The 20,831-nt window shown below is 42.8% G+C and overlaps 2 protein-coding genes across 2 annotated transcripts; one reads left to right on the forward strand and one right to left on the reverse strand.

Moving 5' to 3' along the window:
• The first annotated feature begins 1,170 nt into the window (after positions 1–1,170).
• Positions 1,171–2,430, forward strand: gsx1 (GS homeobox 1). The gene is made up of 2 exons (XM_084029881.1): positions 1,171–1,617; positions 1,731–2,430. The coding sequence occupies exons 1-2, from the start codon at positions 1,245–1,247 to the stop codon at positions 2,075–2,077; spliced, it is 720 nt and encodes a 239-aa protein (XP_083886007.1). The 5' UTR covers positions 1,171–1,244; the 3' UTR covers positions 2,078–2,430.
• A 4,702-nt stretch (positions 2,431–7,132) lies between these two features.
• arhgap31 (Rho GTPase activating protein 31) lies at positions 7,133–18,862 on the reverse strand. Its single transcript, XM_084029401.1, has 12 exons — positions 18,469–18,862; positions 15,777–15,879; positions 15,212–15,356; positions 13,644–13,726; positions 13,424–13,531; positions 13,144–13,283; positions 12,534–12,741; positions 12,323–12,441; positions 12,148–12,204; positions 11,420–12,061; positions 11,178–11,320; positions 7,133–10,766 (listed from the first exon to the last, which is right to left on the reverse strand). Exons 1-12 carry the CDS (start codon positions 18,566–18,568, stop codon positions 8,844–8,846), a joined length of 3,771 nt encoding a protein of 1,256 aa, XP_083885527.1. The 5' UTR covers positions 18,569–18,862; the 3' UTR covers positions 7,133–8,843.
• Positions 18,863–20,831: the final 1,969 nt, after the last annotated feature.

Here is a 20,831-nt window from a genome sequence, read left to right on the forward strand (position 1 = left end):
TGTTTTAGAAAGAAGAAACCTCGCATTCCACTATTTACTGGCACATTACGGGTCCCGTCCCTTTGAAGGTCTTGTTCAGAGCGCCTTAAAGTGAAAGAAAATGTTTTCCTATTACTTAATTCAATCAGAGCGAGAGGCGGGGGCTTCACGCGCCGCGCGCATTGGGCTCCTCATGACAGAGTCGCCTTTGTTGCGTCTATCCGCCGCTGTCACACACTTTAATTCGACTCTCTTTCTCTCTCATTGAAAACCCTCCACAATGACATTCAATAAGGGCCGCAGAGTGAAAACCTGGTTATTTTTACATATTCTTTCCCCGACTCGGCAGGGGCCCGAGCAAAGGAATTAATCACTGCTCTTTAACAGCACTGCCTTCAGGCAATGACTTGTCCCTTTTTTTGTGCCCAGAAATGACACATTAACCTTAAAATGGATATGCATAAACTTTACATTCAGCTGTTGCGTTTATGTTTTTTCGCTCAACAGTAAAGTAGCCACACAAGTGCAGAAGATCCGTCACACAAATAACCACGGCGACACGAATACGGACGCGAGAGTGGTTGGCGTTTATTCAGGGGGGAAAATAAAGTGGCGAAAATGAAATGCATGTAAGCCCACAGATAGCTGACAGCAGATACCTTCTCATAATGTCACCAGACACGATGAACCACCAGTCTTAATGAAATGATGGGATATGATGCTGTAATTTAGCTGCATGTTATGTACAGTCAAGAGTTGTAAACCTATCTGAAAGTTTCTCCTCGTCCCGGTTATACAGACCCGACCAAGATTATACACATGGCCTAACAGGCAGCTTTGGGTCTAAGACGCATCTTGAATACACTGGCTTTTCCCGAATGTGACGGGAGCGAGTTTAAACTGTGCTCTATGATAAAATGAGAGTGATGATAAAAGGGAGAATGGGCAGTGCCGCCTCTTGCGGCGTGGGTGGGGCTGACAAGAATAGACTACATTATGCAGTTCATTTAGTTAACAAGTGAAATAATGGGGAAGCGTGCAGTGGGAATGCCGAGAGAAAGGCACAAAACCCTATTGAGAGCTACTTGGCCGCTTGCAGCGTAACCGTCACATGGCCGAACCGAGTCCGCGGCGGCTATTTAAGGAGGCGCGCTGCGCCTTCAGCACCACTTCGCTGTCCACCGTCCAGAGGAGAGCACGCTGACACGACCGCGCGCCGGCTTCAGCTTACCACCGCACCGCCAGAGCAAACCAAGTCCGCAAACATGCCGAGGTCTTTTCTCGTGGATTCCTTGATTTTAAGGGAAGCCAGCGACAAAGGGATCGAGAACAACCCACCGATATTCCCGTACGCCATGCACTCGCCGCACCACCCGCACGGGCTGCCGGGCTCCTGCCACTCCAGGAAAGCCGGGCTGCTGTGCTTCTGCCCGCTGTGCATGACCGCGTCCCAGCTGCACCCGTCCCCGCCGACGCTGCCGCTGCTCAAGGCGTCTTTTTCCCCCTTCACCTCGCAATACTGTCACTCGGCTCTGTCGAGGCAACACTCTTCATCCAACAGCCTCGGCCACGGACCGGGGATATACCAAGCTGCGTACTCGGTCCCAGACCCGCGACAGTTCCACTGCATCTCCATCGGTGAGTAGAGGCTCTTTGAACGTGTGCTCGCCTTGGCAAAGCCACTATTTCCTACGTGTTTTCAGACAAATCGCCGTGGCTGACAACTTCTCTTTAATTTGTTTCCCCAACAGAAAACAGCAACAGCAAACTTCAGAGCAGCAAGCGCATGCGCACAGCCTTCACCAGCACACAACTTTTGGAGCTGGAGCGAGAGTTCACCTCCAACATGTACCTGTCCAGACTGAGGCGCATCGAGATCGCCACATACCTGAACTTGTCCGAGAAACAGGTGAAGATCTGGTTCCAGAACCGCAGAGTGAAGCACAAAAAGGAGGGCAAGAGCGGCGGCCAAAGGACTGGATCACATAACTGCAAATGCTCGTCAACCGCGAGATGCTCGGAGGAGGAAGATGATGACATTCCCATATCTCCCTCCTCGTCCGAGAAGGAGGACGTGGACCTGTCCGTCTCCCCCTGAACTCTCCCACTCCCCTCCGAAAGATTTTGAATACAGCCAAAAAAAAAAGACTGTCCCCGTTGTGTTCAGTCGTCTGTACATAGAAAGAGAATATTTAATCAGGGAATTGCCCTGAGTTATTGTATAGCTGTATACATGTTGTACGTTTGTATGTAGTTTTTTTCTGAAAACGGTCCATTTGTTGTTGCCAATCCGATGAGTGTGGTAGGCATATTTGTAAAGACGACCCCCAAAAACAATAGCAGCATTGTTTATTAGTGTTTTGGGGGAGACAGTATTTTGTATACATGCTGACGGCTGGTTAGATTCATTCTTCGCGGATGGAACTGTGACTTCAAATATGGAAAGCTGGAGAGAAATCCCCCCAATGTCACATCGCTGAGATCACTCTGCAATTATATCTTCAGTGTAATTGAAACAAATATTTATTTATTTAAAAATGTTGATACTTAAATAAAAAATATTTCTGAGCGGCAGACTGTTGTGGGTTAAATGATTCGGTCTTTGCGCACCACCGAGGGCGCACAGTGGCGCACGTACACCCAAGGTTACCAGCAACTTGGACATTACATTATATTTACAGAAGATACTGTTAGAATCAGATCAAGTGAAATACTGTGTGATAGTCTTTGGTTAACGTGAATTACACCTCCACACATGGAAACTCTGGCTGCGCCTTAGTGGCAACATGCGCAGTTATTCTATTTGCGATTTAAAATATCATTTTCATCTCCGACATTAGACTACAGCTGCTATGGACAAGGAGTGTTTGTTGTATGGGGAGAAGACCAAAAAGTAATTTACACGGTTCATAATGTTTGCTCGGAGCCAAAGGGAAATTCAGATGGATAAATGGACTTTTTTCCATCCCACATTCCCAACATGCACCGCACACTTCCAGACAAACAAAACGCGCTTGTAGGAGGCAGCTGGACTCCATCCTGGCCGAGTAAATCAAATGCTCAATAATCTTTATCTCTCAAGGGTGATAAAGACTTTGTTATGGGGTCCTTTTATATACTTTCCCCGGGGGACACTCAACCCAGATATCACTCTCTATCCCCTTGGAGCTCTTTTCAAGTTTCCTCCCAGCTGAAATGATCCGTCTCGTGTGCCTGAGTTAATAATCACAGTGGGTGTATAATGGTGCATCATGAGTGTGCACATCTTAAGATATCGATGTAACATGAAAACAAATGAGGAACAGACACAATGTGGTGTCCATGACCCATATGGTTCTTATTGTTAACGCACCAGAGTGGTCAAGTTTATCCTCGGTTTTATGAGCTCCAGGTGTCTGAGACTTAGCACGAGCCTCACCAGCTCGGCCAATATGATCTTTGAAAAAAAAAACGTTTTATAAAATTAGTAGTTAGCATGTAATGTGATATTTTATGACAAATTATTAAATCCACAAAATGAAATAATGTGCCAAGTAAAATAATGCGCAGCATCCTGAAACTAAAATTCAGTATTTTCTGTAAAATACTTTTGTGAGAAAAGTAAAAGAGAAAAGAGTGTATGTGTATATTTTCACTCAAGTTAAAATAATATGTCATCTGATCACTAAAACATCCCCAGAAAGACCAAACCAGAAGTTTAGCGTATAATTCCATTTCCCCGTCCATTTTACGCACCACCACAACGGCCCTCTGACTGAAGCTTTGGCCTTAAAAAATATGTTTATTCTGTTGAATAGTCTTTAATTTATATTTGCTTCCTTGGGAACGTATCTCTATACTGTTTTAAATAGAGTAAAAACACTCAAAGTGCGTACAGCACATTATCTGCATCAGTTTGCCTTTTTGGATGTGAGGTTTCACTTGTACACTTTCATTGAATTGTTCCCTTAACCATTTTAACAAAACTAAAATATTTGCATTTGTTAAGATATGGGATTAGACTATTTTGTTAATTGCACCATAGAGCCCCATTTTGCTCACAACGTCCTCTGCAAAGCGCCCTTTATCCATTCAATAGCCTGGGGGTATGCGCCCTGGGGGAGCTTATACGCTCGCTGCTCCAAATGCTCAATTTATTTATTCTTAATTTTGTGCCGATCAATTCATTGAAGCAAAAAGGACTACGGTGTCTTTTTAAAAAGAAGAAAGGGGAATTGTGGACGTAACCTTGACGGAGCTGAGGAGAGGGCTCCCCTGACGCTGGAGAGCCGCTTGAGTCAACAGGCGCCCATCTAGCAGACTCGCCCTTGTCTTTATTCTGGCTAATTTTTTATTTACGGCTTTTCTTTGACATGTCTCTTATCTATCAGATTAAAAGAACAGCTTGTAACAAATCAGTCTGCACGATTTACAACAGCATTAAAAGGGGACAAAGGGAGCAGGCAGTCAGTACCTGAGAGTCTGGTAGACGGCGCGGCGCTGCAGCTGATTCGATGGTTTGAAAATACGCACGAAACAAAATACTTGAATCCTGAAAAAGAGCCTTTGTACGTTTCTTTAGAAATCAAGCAATTCTGCATGACAAAGGACAATTAATAAGCCGTCTTTTCACGACCAGCAGCTGGTTTCCCCGTCAAGGAAAGTTGGAAAAAATTCAGACTGAATGCGCGCAAAAGCCCTTTGCGCGCAGACAGCAACCCAAGGTGACCCATTTGGCACAGTTAAAATAACCAAGCCGAGGTAAAAGCGAGGGAACTGTCAAAAACATTTAAGCTGAAATATCTTGAAATTGCAAATCCCTTTATGTGGAGGGACGCTGCCGATGTGGGTTAGTCGTACAAAGGAGGTGGTTAAGTTGGAGAGGCTTTGGAAACGGACACGTGGCTTCTCAATGAGAGCCCTTTTGGAACCCGCGTGGCTTGCTGTGGCACTGCACATTCAACACTTTAAACGTTTCTAGCGTGGTAAATGTGTTTAGTAAACCCAAGATGTTAACCTACAAAACCTTTATGAAATAGTTTATGAACTTTTAAACAGTAAAGTACATTTATAACGTGTGTGTTTACACATTTCACAGGACAAACACCTTCTTCCCAGGGCTTCCAAGCTCACTTGCAAATGTAGAGTACTAAGTTATTGTTGGGAAACGGGAGGCTATTTTCAAGGGGATGTTTTTTAAACAAGTATTTTATAGTTGAATGCACTTTTATCTTCATATTTCAGAACTTTATGGTGTTTGGGGGCGTGTTTTATTTAACGTGCAGCTGTTTTTAACCCCCCCAAAAAATGTAAGGACATACATAATATGAATATTGTGTTTTTGTGTATGAATTGAAAATGGCAAATGTTTTACTTTTGCAATAACACCGGTGCAGCAACTACATATTAATTTAGTTCATGGTCTGTATAAAAGTGTTTTTTCTTCTACATTTTGGCACAGCTGCACCCAAACAAGTCGATGGACTGGTAAACAGTTTGAGTTCCTTTGTGGTTAAAGTGGTAAAAATGGAACAGCTACGTGTTTCATTGTGCAGCATGTTAGGGTGACAAAGTGTGTCCTGCCTACTGAAGTGGCAGCAAAGGAAACCGCTCGGCACCGCATTGAACTCCGACTGTTTTCTGCTGCAACATTTGAACCCATTCAGCTGTATATAATCTGTTTAACAGCTAATCAGTAATGTAAGATGAAGGGCCGGCACGCAGCCTCAACTTTTCCACACTTTCCCCCCTTCCTCTCTTCCTCTAATTGAATATTCAACGCGCGCACCGCGCTCTGCCTTTTTCAGTGTGCTGGAGAATGCGCCTTTCTAATTCTCGGCCCATACACAAGCGGTGTCAAAGGTCGAGAAATAATGAACTGCATACTTGGAAGTGACCTCTGCAAGCGTCAAACGCCGCTCCAAAGCAGATCCCGCGGGATTAGAACTGTGGTTGAATAAAATAAGTATATAAACTGACATGTGGATAACATTACAGTGGACTTTCCCCCACCATTGTTTGACTAGTGTCACCTCCACACAGTCCGCGTGTTTACCTGCTACTGATACATTTACTATACATTTAATTGGACTGTAGACAGTAAAAACATAAAGATAGTGTCAGTTCCTCTCTATTAGTGTATTAGTTACAACACACACTTGTTGTGCGTCATCATTCGTGAGTCCTACTCTGCATATAACCTACATGCATTGCAATACCGTATACTGTATTTCGTGATTTATGCCGTTTAATAACTGCAGTGTGGCCGTTTGGACTGTATTGTGGTTTCGCGTACGCGCACCAGGCAGTTAAAGGTAACGATCTATTTTGAAAAGGACGGCCGAGACACAAGTGCACGTCTGGTGAAGGGAAGCTGCTCGCGCGCACGAACCACGTGTATACGCGTGCACTGCACACGCGCGTGTGTGGATGAAGAAAGGGTGAATGTCCCTTCGTGGCTACAGAGTAAGATGAGTGTTCGGGGCCGTTTCTGGGTCGAAGTACGCAGACTCGCAGCGTGTCCGCCGGGTTAGTGGCTCGCTCAGAGGTGCAGTGTGGAGCAGGGGCGCCATCTGGTGGCAAACACCGGACATAGTGGATTTATACGGACCTGCACAACCACACTTTGGAGAATTTTGACAAAGAAATAGTAACAATAACGCTGTAGCCTACAGTGTTATTTCTGCAAACTATCCCAGATAGGAACACAGTAGCTTCTCTAGGTCCTATCCACAACACATGGAACCGGGTCCAGATTACACTACAGCTTTCTACAGGAAAGCAAATGATATAATACGTTGTAAGACTGTTATTGACAGGTGGACTAACAAACTGGACAGTCACTTTTTGACTGAACATAAATTCTACATGCGTTGGCTCAAATACTTGAAAAACTGAGACGAAGCATAAGCAGAGATTTATAGAAGGAGATGAAGGAGGAAGAAAAGACACGTCCAGAGGAAAGTTAAAAACCTCATAGGTTGCTTGTATGTTTTGCCATTGTTTCACTTGGCAAAAATACTGCCGTCAGTAACAAAGCTCATATTTATGGTGAGTAATCTTTGTGAGTATTGTAATCATTCATTCAGGTCAAAGATGAAGAGAATTCCTTTCAAATGACGCTAACAATGCCTGATACCTGTTTTTGGTCGCTGGCAGAACCACTGACTCGTCATTTTCATAACTTTTTATTCTCGTAACTTTTGGTTGTAACAAAACACTCAAGTGTCATATGTACATTACTTCAGGTGCCGCCATCAGATCCTCTCATCTCTCAGTTCTCTTGTTTTTCTCATGAATACAGACGCTTCATTGTCATTTTCAATATCAACAAGTATACAAAAGTTACAAAACAAATTCAACGACGCTTATATATCTCATTTCTCAAAACATTTTGGAATGAAACACTGAAGTCATTCATCCACTCCACCCACACTGAAGTATAAAAAGCACTTTGACCTCAATAACATCCACACTTATAGAAAATACACCGTAGCCTCCCGAAACGATGTCATGATCATTGGCCCTAAAGCTGAATACATTAGATCCCATGTTTGTTAAATGCAAAGAAAAGAGACAAATCCCGGAGATCACCTGACTTCCACTCAAACACCAGGAATACAGTCAGCGTGCACAAAGTCAACCTCCAGTCTACTGTCAGCAGAGCAGCTGCAGGGTTTTACTTCACACAATCACATACTCTTACTCTTGTCTGCAACACTGCTTCTAATTATTGCCAAAAAAACTAATAACAACAGAAAAATGGGCATAACAAAACAAAGCAATTACAGAAAATAAAGATACACATGATTTAAAGTTCTCCTGTGGGTAAATACTATCAATTAAGTTTGTGATATATTTAAATCAGAAAAAGGAATTTCCTTTTAAATATTAGTTTTAAAAAATCACATTGATATCAGCTTATCAATAGCTACATACAGTATATATGTATCAAGTTCATATCATTTGTATGTTAATAAAGGAATAAATAACATATCTTCATCTACATGATCAAAATCATGGCCGTTTAACTGTTTAACAGTTTCATTGTCAGATCTTCGGTTTACCTTTTTTTGTGAACTTTTACTGCACACTTCCTGTATTCACGGCCCCAAAATAAATGCACTGATATGAATATTTATGTGAAGAGGTCGTTCAAATCATTTGAATATGCCATCACGTCATGCTTGGCGTGTTTGTTTATTTAACATGACTTTATTCTGATTCTTCTCAAACTGGGGCTCGAATCCAGACATAGAGTAACTGTTTTCCAGTAATCCCAATAAAGGGTTTGGTGCTCACCAGAAACAAGGTGAGCTTTTTATTTCCACAAGAAAGTTATTTTAGAAAAGGACGATGCTTTTTTTTAAAAGGCCACTAAATAAGAGAAGAGAATAAATACATTTAATGTCAGCTTTTTGGGAATATTTCAACCACATCTTCCTGAGAGGATGGAGCTTGCACATTGTGCTATCTCCGTAGCAACTGAATAAACATGTTGGAACCTCCTGAAAAAGCAAGATGACCTCGAGTTAAGATGTCCCTTAGTTGAGTTTTGTAGAGTTTACTTGTTTTTGAAATCCTCAGCTTGGGCATTGGGGAACTGAATTACTATTTTCTGATATTTTATAGACCAGCCAAGGAATCGTCTATTTGAGAAAAAGAATCGGAAGTAAAAATCATCAGGTGCAGCCCTAGATCTCAGTCAAGCTTAAATGGCTTTCACATACATTATGGCTTCCTCAACTCTTTCACACTGACTTCAGAACCAGAAATGCTTTAATCACAGCGAACACAACGCTGTGATTTACATCATCTTCCTTTCGGTTTCCCTCGTATATCTATTTACACACAGCCAGTCCCGTAGTCAGTGAAAGCACCTCCAGTCACTCGATCTGTCTGTGGCTCCTGCTGTCGAATATCATCGACCTCCTCTGGGGCTGGTAGAAGCAGCTGGTTGACGTTTCCAGTCTCTGTCCACTTTTTGGAATAGTCATTTTGTTCTGGAGGGCGATCCCCTCCGCCATCTCTTTGGAGAAGACGTTCCCCGCCGATGAGTCGTTCAGGCTCCTGATGGACGAAAGGAGCTTTCCGTCGTCTCCCGATGGAGGATAGTCCATGATGGGAAAAGGAGGGCTGAGCAGGATGAGACTTTGAGGCCTCTGTCTGTTCCTAAAGGAGGGTCTTTGTAATACGTTCCCCCTGTTAGGTCTGGGACAGTCTACAAACACTTCCAGACTGGGCGCGTGTCTCCTTGTGATGACTGGCAGCTCTGGAGTAGACGTGGTCTTCACAGACTCAACATGTTTGGGTTCAGGCTCTTTATTCTCCAGCTCCTCCTTGAGGTCTGACATCATTGGAGGAGGTGCAGCGTTGCTTTTCTCGCCACTCATTTTCGGATGCTCCTTTTCTTGCTCCTTCGCTGGGTCGAAATGCTTCTCCTGTCTGGAGGGAGGTATCTGACTGTACTGCACCTTGGGAGGGACGACGGGCACGGCCTTGGCCTGGCACGTTTTTATCATGAAGGCTGTTCGCACCGACGACACGCTCACCGGGGCGGAATTCCGCCGCAGAGGCGCCTGCCGATCACTCAGGAACAAATCCAACTCTGAGGGCAGCCTGCTGTTCACAGATTCAGAGGAGGTCAGCAATCCTCTGTGACAAGAGGAGAACTCTGATGAATTACGATTTTGCTGATTAGAAATGTCTCTGATGCATCGATGCCCCAGGTCTAAGTTGAGTGAATACGGTCTGTGTTTAGAAAAGCATTTTTCCTCTCTTCTGTCCGCCTCATAAGACATCTGTCTGTAAAACCTATGAGATGATACTGTATTCTTCTGCTTTGCTGCGATGCATTTACCTGCCTGAGGTTGTGCTGTGTTACTGCTGTTGACACTGATCCCTGCTGGCAAATACGTCCTTTTAGTATCTGCTTTGCTGCTGGTGGTCTGAGGAATGTTTTCCACGCTCTTACCGAGCGGCTGTTTGTTGTCGTCGACTGAAGGAGGTGAAATCTGAGTGCTGAAGGGTGAGAGCTGTTTAAACAACTCCTCCACATCGGGCGAGTGGAGCGGACTGGTGACCCACTGTTTGGTGGAGCTAAAATCCTCCCAGGGCTCCACTAAGTCCAGCTCCTCTGAGTTTCCTCCGCATCCTTCGTCGTTGTCGAGTCTTGGCAGCTCCGAGGTGCGACGTCTCTCCTCCAAACACACAGACAGCCTCTGGATAACCTCCACCTCAGGAATGACCTTCTTCTTTGCACCATCACAGGAGACGTTTCTGTCTCCTTGAGGAATTTCATGTTTCTCTGGTGTTTTGACGGTGTCATCTGTCCCTGAGAAGCCTACAACCGTTGGAGTATCCTCTATTGTCAAATGATTCATAACTTTATCCAAACAGGTTTCCTTTAAAGGAAGGTAGCACGGTTTGTTTAACGGTGGCACTTTTAGATGCAGCTTCTTCTCTTTTTCAGCCACCACGTCAGCGCGGGCGCTGTCTGTGTTTTTGTGAAGAGAAAATAAGATGTCAGACTCTGAGGGTTGTTTCCTTGCAGAGTCTGATCCAGTGGTGATGACACGAGCACTCGGAGAGGTATACGAAGGCTGCTCCCTAAATAACAAAGTCAGAGACGGAGAGCTGCGGCTCCGTTTGGACTTAACATCCATTGTTAACTTCCTGCCCTCGAAGGTGCTCTTGGAGTCGAACACGGGTTTGAAAGTCTCATCCAGCAGGTCGATTTCAGGTTCGGTTATCTTGAGTTCTTGGTGGAGGTCGGACCACAGTTCTTTCCCAGTAGAAGATCCCTCGTCCTGGGAATATAAATGAGAAAACAAACAAAAACAGAAAGGATTATATGTGATCAATATGATTCCATCATTCATTTACAAACCAAACACAATGATATGCTTTGTTCTGGTTTGAGTCAAATATATGTGGACAGTATTCACAGCTCAGATTACCTTTCCAGAAATCATAGAGCGTTGGATAAAAGAAAACTATGTAAATATAGGATTACAACTCAGAAAGTTCCTTTTTGTAGCAGGAATATTTAGGATTACAGTTATTTTTACTTGTAAATCCCAGTTATATGACTTCCTTTATTCCTGAGAATTTAATGGACCAGTGATTAACCTGAGGGCACCTAAAACTAAAACAATACTGATACCATGTTCGGTTTTACTTGGTATGTTAAGCCATTGAACTTGAAGTACATGATTTACCAGTGGCAGAGTTATCTGCTGGTTGTGCGCTTCTTTCCCAGGAGATGGCGCTGTGTCTTTGATTTCTCTTGCATTTGTGAGGGACTCTGGTTCCAGTTCAGAAGTCTTCATCCCTCCTTCTTGCACCACTTCTTTCCCTACATCTGGATTTGAAAAAAAGTATGTTTTTTCATGCATCCTTTTACACATGTAGGACTTTGAAACGTAACAAGCCACTTTGAAATGTGATCACATGTCCTCACCCTCTGGCAGGACTCTGGAGTTTGCCTCCTCTGTGTTTGTCTTCTCTGTTCCTTCCTGCTTCTTGGGTTCCAGTCGGGACAAAGTGTTGCTCTTTCCACCGTTGCTGCTCTGCTCCGAGCTCTCTTTGCAAGGTTTCAGAGCAGCTGCTTTGTCCTTGGCGGGCCCCCTGCACGGCGTGCTGTTGGAGCTGATAACTGCCGACACACGCAGGGGTACAGAAACGGCGAAAGGCTCAGATATGTTGACGGCTCTGCGCTGATGCCGCGGTGAGGACTCCAGCGGGAAGAAGCTCCCCGGGAAGGAGGGCCGAGAGGAGCTGTTGTGTGAGGAGCCCGAGTACAACATCCTCCTGTTTTTCGGAGAGGTGGGCTTGTAGTCTCTGAGGTCATCGCCTTTGAACACCTTCAGTTGCTCTGGCAGTGTTTTTTGAGGGGTTGCTGAGGCATCCGGTGAGCCCTTCTGGTCCATGCTGGAGCCCCAGCCACCTGTTGCCCCGCCGGTTTTGGTCCCTTTAAACTCCCAGTTTTGGTCGTGCTCACTCAGGTCATAGAGCGAGTCAGATCCCAGCGTTCTGGATTTTACATCTGAAACAAACATGCTGCCGGATCCACCGGCTGGACTGCTTCCTGCTCTGTCATCATCTGCATGGTAAGAAAATAGCTTTACACTGTCACATTCATTCACTCTCACATTCATTCACTCTCACATTCATCATCTAGCTCCTTACCTGTTGGTAAGGAGCACAACGACTCCATGCTCCTGGATGGACGAAGAGCTGCCTTTTCTGTTGGAAAAACAATGACATGATGAGGCTTTGAGTGAGTTCAGAAGTTGTACAAAACATCTTGAAATAAAACGTGTATCGTCTGTTCATATTGTAAGGTCAATGATGGACACTCTACCTGTCCCTTGTGCTCTTATGAACACACTGCCATTCCGGCTCAGCTTTCCCTTTGAGTCCACAGACCGTCCCAGGTTGAAGATGGACTTCCACTTCTTGGATTTCCCAGAAAACTTCCTCCTAACGGACAAACAGAGATTATTAAGCCCAGTGCTATCCGACAGAAGGGATACATACAGTATTTCAATGGACTGAATCCAAAGCCGTCATACTTGCTGTCTGATAGGTCTATGACGGTGTGGTAGAGCGTGGCAGTGCTGGTATCAGGCAGGCTGTTCTCTCGCTGGCGTTCTTTATGCACAGGATGGTTCGGACCTAAGGAACGGGCCTGGGCTTCTTCCAAGCTCATCAGTTTCATCGGCCCACCCTGGCCACTTATCGGGAGCGTGGCGTACTTCTCCCCACACGTCACACTCGGCCCTGGAGAAGTATAATAAGTCCGCGTTTTCAGTGGTGAATTAGACCAGGGGTTACCAAAGTGGGGGTCGCGAGGCACCGATGGGGGGGTCGCAAGAGAATCTTACTTTGACTGAGATGTTCTTCTGGTAAGTTTGCACATGACAGCAACAATGTTACACTCATACGTTACATGGAGATTACTTTGACTTCAGTATCCTGTTTTTATCGGATCTATCTGTTTGTTTATGTAAAAACATATCGTGGTTTTCAGGCTGTTCTGTTCAGGCTGTTATGCCGTGTTTTGGATACACGCATTCTTATGTTTCAGTCGCCTCCGGGGTATTGGGGTCGCCAGTCTCTGTCACCGTTATTTTGGGGGTCGCAGACTGAAAATTTGAACATTTGTATGCATTTCTGTCATACCTTCTTTGGGTTTGATATGCACAGCATCACTGAAGATCTCCTCTGTGTGGTTTAAAATGAACTCCACCACTGACTGTTGTATCCGCACCTCCTGGAAAGCCATGTCTCCGTTACTACATGACGACTCGATATCTTTAGATCTAAGAAAATCAGAGATGAAAACAAGAAATGTTGAGATGCTTTACATTTATCCATATTTTCCAAAACCTTAAACATGAATAGTAAATTAAAGGAGCTAATGGATAACGTGTTTGAAGCACATCTGTGAAGCTAAACTCACCTTAACAGATTTGGAGCCCAAACCAGGGCCAGGTTACGTGTATGCATGTTTGTTGTGGTGCTTAAGGTGGCGAGGTGGGCCAAGTGCTTAGTGAGGTACTCCAGAGTCCTGAGGAGAGTGGACACACACCTCTTGTCACATCTTTCTCAACATAATTTGTAAAACCTGGCTCACAGGACTGCTGCCAGTTGTGATAAGAGTGTAAAGGGCTGGACTTCACCTGAAGTGAGGGGTCGGCAGTTCCTTGATGACCCCTTGAATGTGTAAAAGTCTTTCATGATCCCCCTGGATCAAGACAAATTGCTGCATGCAGAAAAGAAAGATGATGTGTTGAGTTTATGATTTTGGTTTAGAAAACCATAACATGATTCTGACTTCCAGTAGATACTTAACCCCAAGCATTTATTCAGTTCTCACACTCTGCAGCGCTCTTGAAATTCTGTCTGATGATCTTTAATGTGTCTGCATGCATAACATCTAACATCTGTTTTATCCCAGATCAGCAGTAAACACGGCACTAGCTGGTAAACTATGATCCGGCTCCATCAAGCCTCCCAACCAGTTATCTACTAAACAAATGTAAACCGTTTTAATGGTTTTAAACCGGAGTGCGTGCACTAATGTGACACACACTCATGTGATTGAGGCCCAAACAGCTGAGCATATTAGCTGCATTTCTTAGTCATGTGTGAGTTGGTCAACACTTGCAGTTGTTGAAAGTTCCTCCTGTGCAGTCTTCTGCCATAATGTGTAAAGGCCAAAGCACAAAGTCTAAATGACATTCTATCAGTCAACCTAGTGCCAAATCAACAGGTTTCATTTAAGACACTCAACTATTTAAAAGGTACAGATCCTGCTCAAGATGTTGTTAGGAGGTCATTCCTTCCAGGACAACTTAGCAAGAAAGAGAAACCTTGTTTTTTTTAAATATATCGCCATGTGAGGAACTAACTTTTCCTAAAACACTGCAGTACTGGGGTTTCAGGCTCAGCAGCACCACATGTATGAATGCCAAGGTATGCTAATGGCCGTCAAGGTACACAGAAAGTGACTGAGAAAGCATGAAACAACCACAGTTTAGTATTCCTTCGCTCCTGCTCCTCTCTAACGTCTCTTTCACAGCTTCTCATCCAGAAAACGCTTCGCTCTGGTATAACGTAGAGGTTGTGTCATCCACCGTTACCAGCTAAATTAGAACTGATCTCATTTAACTTTGAATGTTTTTGCTGTTGCTTCATTACAAAAGGACCAGAACCAAAATGGTTTCTTTGGCTATAAAGTGCAACATAACATGTTATATTATTTGTCAGAATAACCTGAGAATCACACAAAAAAAACACATAAAATATAAAATGGAAAATAAATCAATCTTTTACAATTCGTTTTGTCATACAATTTATGATTATAGGCAGCAAACTACTACTGTTAAGAACAGAGATAGTGAATGATAATGAATGATACTTTTGATTAAATTACACTAGACAGCATGTTGTTGCTTTCAGTCGTCCTGTATTCTCCAGGGAAGAGATGAAAACAGCTGATCAATAGTGAGCCAAAGCGATGTAGGCCTCACTCGTGAAAAATAATAATGAATAAGTTCTTAGTGCTGACGCAACTATAGTGAGGGGCCGTGCAGAACAAATAGTGCTCATCGGTGTTGGGGGTTGCCTTTCTGTCTGTTACTAATTACTCTTTGTAAAGCATGAATCTGCTATAAAAACACTTCAAGGACTCACAGGATGGTTTTGTTTTCCTCTTTAGCAAAACTGTAAATGTGAATGTACTCACAGTGAATTTGCTGTATAGCTCGTATGTGAGCAGAGGATTGGGTAGCTCCCTGAAGAACAGCTTACATAAGGAACCCACACAGTGGATGTCCTGGAGGTACACTTCCTTTGTAAGGTCAGGGCACGCCTCGGAGCTGAATTCCTGCCTGTACACACACACACACACACACACACACACACACACACACACACACACACACACACACACAGAGTTAGCTGAATGGTTTGATTGTTGCCACAACTGCAGCATGTGGCATGTTCGATTGAAGTCGACCAACTTTGTTGTGGCAAAAATAAAACATTGCTAACCAAGAAAAAACAACATTATGTTAATTGAAGAAAACATCCATTCGGCCCGCATGGATTAAGGAAAAAGAAAAGTAGCTGCACAGATGCTAATTTATGGGCATGATTTGATATAATATTTGATTTAAGGTAGCTTTAATTTTTAAATTAACAGGGCGTATACACACCAGTAATTATAGAGAATACAAGGTTCAAAAATCTTATCAGCTCATAATATTTCATCCGACATGATGTCTGATGCCTTAAAGAGCATTGAGTACCTGAGACGCTGGATATTTGAGGTGACCCCCGACAGTCTGTAGATCCCGTCCACAATCCCATGCTCCTCAATAAACTCTGCACATTTCTTCAGAACCTGAGGGACTGAAGAAACTGTGTTGGTCATGTGCTTTTATTTTCTGTCATATTCTGGACGATGATCACATTAAATCTCACAAGCAGAAAAGGAAACGACTGTAACTCTCATGCTTCAGTGGTAACAATGCATCCAAGCGTGACTTCATGGTATATAGGGTTTGTGTTTTCTATTCCTTAGGGCTGCTGATTGTAGGTGGACTTTGACAGGAAGTTAAAAATGGTTTGTTTGTTTCAGAGGAAGGTTGACACACCCAGTCCTTGTAGCTGGTATTACTTACGACATTTCCTCTAATAGAAAACGGCTTTAGCAATCTTACCACTGACCTATACAGCTTTCTGGACCACCTTCTCCACACAAGTGTGTTTACCTGCAGTTTAAAAAGAAAATCTGATTCATTTTTCCTCTAAATCATGTGCTTTAGTTCAGTCTGACCGCAACTTCACTTTAGCTAATAATGAAAGTTTGATTACAAATCAGCAAACCCGTCATGATTAGCTGTCTTTTACCCGTGAAGGTGGAAGTAACAGACCACAGATGAGAGGAAATCACATGGCGACTCCTCCTGGCTCCGCATTAATCTTAAATAAGTGCAGATATTAGGATCCAAGTTTGACCTCTAAGCTGTGTGTTCCACATCCTTTGAGAGTGCCATACGTTGCCTTACATTTTTAAACATTTTGGCTATATGAATTTGTTTATTCCACGATGTCTCAGTAGTAACTTATCCTAATGGCATTTCATTTTAACTTCCCTCTCATGTCCATGTCTTGTTGAGTACAAAACCAAAAAAAAAGAAGAAAACCATCCTCCACAAAATAAAAGAATAATTTCGGCAATGGTTCATTCTCAGTAATTGCTGCAGACACCAGGAATATGCCGTTTAAATTCTCATCTATTTGACTTAATTGGACTTTCAGTGACATGCCTGTGGTCAAATGCAATTCTGGAGCCTTAATTTAGCGTTTCTCCGTCTCTGCACTGAGGGAGGATCTTCTAGTAGACTGGCAACAAAAGTACCGTTTGGACTGAATTTTAAAGGTACTTAACGATGACATGTTAAATTAAATCACGTTGTGTGGCAAAGTTACAATTGGACTGTCAACGTATGCAACAGAGTCAACAGATGCAAGTTGTTTGTTCCTACAATCATGTTAAATGTTCCATTAAACGTTGAAAGTGCAGCTGCTGCTCAGTGTTAACAGCCCTGCAGGCTTTTTTTGGTCAGGTTTTATGAACGTATTTTATGGTAACATTGGTGTATGTTGATGTTAAAAGTGCAGGTCATAAAGTTGAAGTGGGATGATGAAGGTTTGTGTGTTCCCTCCTCATGTTTGACTGATTTAAAGTTGCTTTTCTGAAATTATTGTAATTTTAAAATATCAACATGAAATAGGCCTAAATGTTATTACAAATGTGTGAATTTCATACCTCCTTTTTTCTTTCTTTTTCTTTTTTTTTTTTTACATCCAACGCATTCATCTTCTATATATATATCTTTATTATATCAGTGTTCAATCATACAAACGTGAAGGTTCCAGACTATTATCTCTATTTAAAGACTTTTTGTGAGTAGAAATGTATAACTTTGCATTGTCTTTGTGGGCTTAAAAAAGAATCAACATTCTGCTGGATTTTCTGAGGTTTTGTTGCATATTTGGATCTATTTCAACACTTAACTTATTCTCTAATTCCCTGCTCACAGATAGATAATAAAATAACTTAGTTTTAATGGTTTTAATTTAACATCTCCTTTGTGTCTTGCTTGCGGTTCTATTCAAACACAGTGACGATGTCACCCTCTGACCAGTCTAAAAACACAACATGTCTGCTGGACATCCACGATGGAGAGGTCTGACTCAAACCTCCTCCCTCACTTCCTGCACGGAACGCTCCGCCTCACACAGTGTCCACTCCAACAGGTCTTCCTTAAACTTATCCTCAATACCGCTATTCATGTGCCTCTGCACGTGGGATCTCTTTTGACATATCATGGTGCTCCCCCACCCCTCCAGAAAAAATACCACAGATGACCGATGACCAAAAGAACGTACTATGGAGAAAGGGATAAATTAAGATAACGAGCCCGACACAGTTTTTCATGATACATTTTGTTTCTCTTCTGTTTTTATCTCGACTCATGATTTCCTCTCATCCATGGGCAGCAGCACCGCCCAGCCGTTTGTCACACACAAAACCAGTCACAGGAACTATAGTCACTGTAGGAAATTGACACAATAAAATTAAGGGCCACACCCTAAGTCAAAAATGACCATTTAATTTGGCCAATGTGTGAATGAATGACCTTACTACAGTGAATGTAAAACACGTGAATACCTGCTATTAATATATGCAATCTTTGAACAAAGTCTGTATTTGTTATATGGAGACACGTCTCTCTTCTGTTTGAATTTTACCACATAATGTGTATGTAAAAGTTATATATCATAATCTAGAAAACGACTTATTAACCTCAATTTTCAGTATAAATGTTATTCTGTCTGATTCAAGTAATCAATGAAAGAAAGTGTGTGTAGTTTGAAGAAGCTGCTAGAAAGGAGTATTAGATTTTAAAGAAGGCTAAATGAAAAGTTTACCATCCTGTCCTGAACTCTGGAGATGTTCTATCAGGTCACAGCCGAACGCATTTTCATTTCCTTTCTTTTTGGACTTCAGCTTAGTCCCTTTATTCTTCATGTGGCTCCAGTTAGTAGTCCCGATGATTAACACAAACAGATCCTTGGGAGCACGGCGATCGATCCATATGACCCCCGACAGAGGTTGAGTTAGTAGGTCAAAAAGAAAAGCAGCCACATAGAAATCCCAGCAATCGGCTCTGAAAATTCCACATCCGCTCACATTCTGACTAACCACGGTTAGAGGCTGAGAGCAGAAGTGACGTCACATTTTGACTTTAAAGTCCTTTAGATTGTCACAACTTGAAGTGATGATCAAAGAAAAGTCATGCTACGACTGCTGCCTTCCCGGGACGTGGCAGTCTGCTGCTTTATCTCTGAAGGATTTGCAGAAACAGCATTAGAATCGGTTGGTTTCCTGTTTTTTGTTTTTTTTTACCCCCAGCCTGTCTCTCTCTCTCTCTCTCTCTCTCTCTCTCTCTCTCTCTCTGCTGCTTTTTATCTCCTCCTCTTTTCCTTCTTTCCACACAGTCTCCCCTTTTCACAGGCTTCTCTGTAGCCGAGGAAGCATATCAAGAGGGGCAAATTCCCCACAGGAACATTAGTTTTTTATTTTTAATCTGGTTTCAACTTTGACGTTTATAGAATATTCTATGTTTAGAGATGGACTCGTGGCAAGAGGTCTTTGAAATGTTGAGACTGAAAAGAGGAGGGAATTGCTGGAGGGGAGGAGAACAGCTGACTTCTGTTTCTCTCCTGGTTTAGGAATTACTGACCTCTTTTATCCATTTTTTTTTCATGTGCCCAAAATTGGAGCTAACGGGAAAGCTGCTCTCTGCCTTCCTGAATGCTCCCAATGTATACAATTTCCTGTGCAAAGAGCCCGGGCTGGAAAACAAAAACAGACGGGTTCTGAAGGAAGAGGGAAGTGGGAGGTGACTGAAGCGAGGGCCTGAAGGGCACAGATGGGAAATGGGGGGGGTAACACACATGGTTCTCGTTACTAACCGCAATGCGTTTCATGTTTTTCTCCTTTAAACTTCCTTCGTCAGACCTAATCAATAAACGCATTAAACGTTCAGCCTGTAAGTCTTGTACTACAGTGTCTTTGCTACTTCCTGTCTTGACTAAATGTACAACCTCACACTGAGACACATGTACATGGAGAGGAAAAAACTCCCCGGAAATGATGATATATTCCTCATATCTGTCGCCTTTTAACCATTTCACATGAAACATTACAGATCCTCAAACTGAACAGCTTTCCCTGAGGTGATATTTTAAAACCTGATGAGTAACTGCAGTATGTCCACTGACCACAGTGATTTGCATTGGAGACATATTTTCCAATAAAAATAAAAAAGAACTCGGCAGAAAAGATACTCTGTTTGTAAACTTTGGTTTGTTGCTTGGCACACACACACACACGCACACACACACACACACACACACACACACACACACACACACACACACACACACACACACACACACACACACACACACACACACACACACACACAATCTATTCTTACTCATAACTGCGCAACAATTGTGGTTCCCAAAGTCACATTTCTGTCCTGAAAGCATATGAAAGCTTAGCATACGGCTCTAACGGGGGATTCAAGCTGTGAAACAACACTGACCAATGAAGTTGATTTAACTTGTTTGCTCACAGTTTTCCTTTTCGACAGATACAACCTTATTATTCAATCCAATATTCCTTCCCTTTAGCTCTGTTCTAGTCTCTAACCCTGGGAAATGTTTTGTCTCTTTGGCTCCTAGAAATGGTCTTTCTAATGTTTAATGCTGGGCAGGTATATAGTGTACAGTTGGTGTATCATCAACCCTGGACCTTCATGCTGGTCTTGAGGGTCCCACTATAATGCTGGGCTGCCCTGAAATAATTTGATGGCCAGGCATAACTTTAATTTTAAAAAGTAGTTTACTTTCCATCCAATAGATAAAGCCTTTTTTAACAGCGTGAACCACCATGATCCAAGTTTCTATTAAATCTAAAGCTCAGAGGCATTGCTTTTCCATGAATATTGCTTTGCTCTTGTTTTTGCAAATAAATATATGAACATCCCACTTACACATGAACACTCAGGTGAGCGTTAACTATATTTACAAGCAGCAACAATACAGCACACTTCTCCGGTGTGCTGTATTGTATATACCAGTGGCATTTGAACGTATCTAAGTGGACTAGTTTGTGTTCCGTTCTGCAGAGTTGATCATTTTGTGCTAAAAGTGTTTTGTGAATGTTGCATGTGATCTAGAAGACTAGGCTCGGCCTCAACAAGACAAAGCTTTCTTTCTGC

The sequence above is a fragment of the Eutrigla gurnardus genome, assembly GCF_963514095.1.
Source record: "Eutrigla gurnardus genome assembly, chromosome: 15".
Taxonomy (NCBI): domain Eukaryota; kingdom Metazoa; phylum Chordata; class Actinopteri; order Perciformes; family Triglidae; genus Eutrigla; species Eutrigla gurnardus.

Bases quoted from the DNA above. Each gene is read 5' to 3' on its own strand.
- gsx1 (XM_084029881.1), top strand. From the start codon at position 1,245: ATGCCGAGGTCTTTTCTCGTGGATTCCTTGATTTTAAGGGAAGCCAGC. The intron at 1,618-1,730 runs GTGAGTAGAGGC...TTTCCCCAACAG, and splicing joins GTTCCACTGCATCTCCATCG to AAAACAGCAACAGCAAACTT.
- arhgap31 (XM_084029401.1), bottom strand. From the start codon at position 18,568: ATGAAGAATAAAGGGACTAAGCTGAAGTCCAAAAAGAAAGGAAATGAA. The intron at 11,321-11,419 runs GTGAGGACATGT...TTTCAAATCCAG, and splicing joins CTCCAGAGTCCTGCCAGAGG to ATGTAGGGAAAGAAGTGGTG. The intron at 10,767-11,177 runs GTAAATCATGTA...TTATATTCCCAG, and splicing joins AGCAGATAACTCTGCCACTG to GACGAGGGATCTTCTACTGG.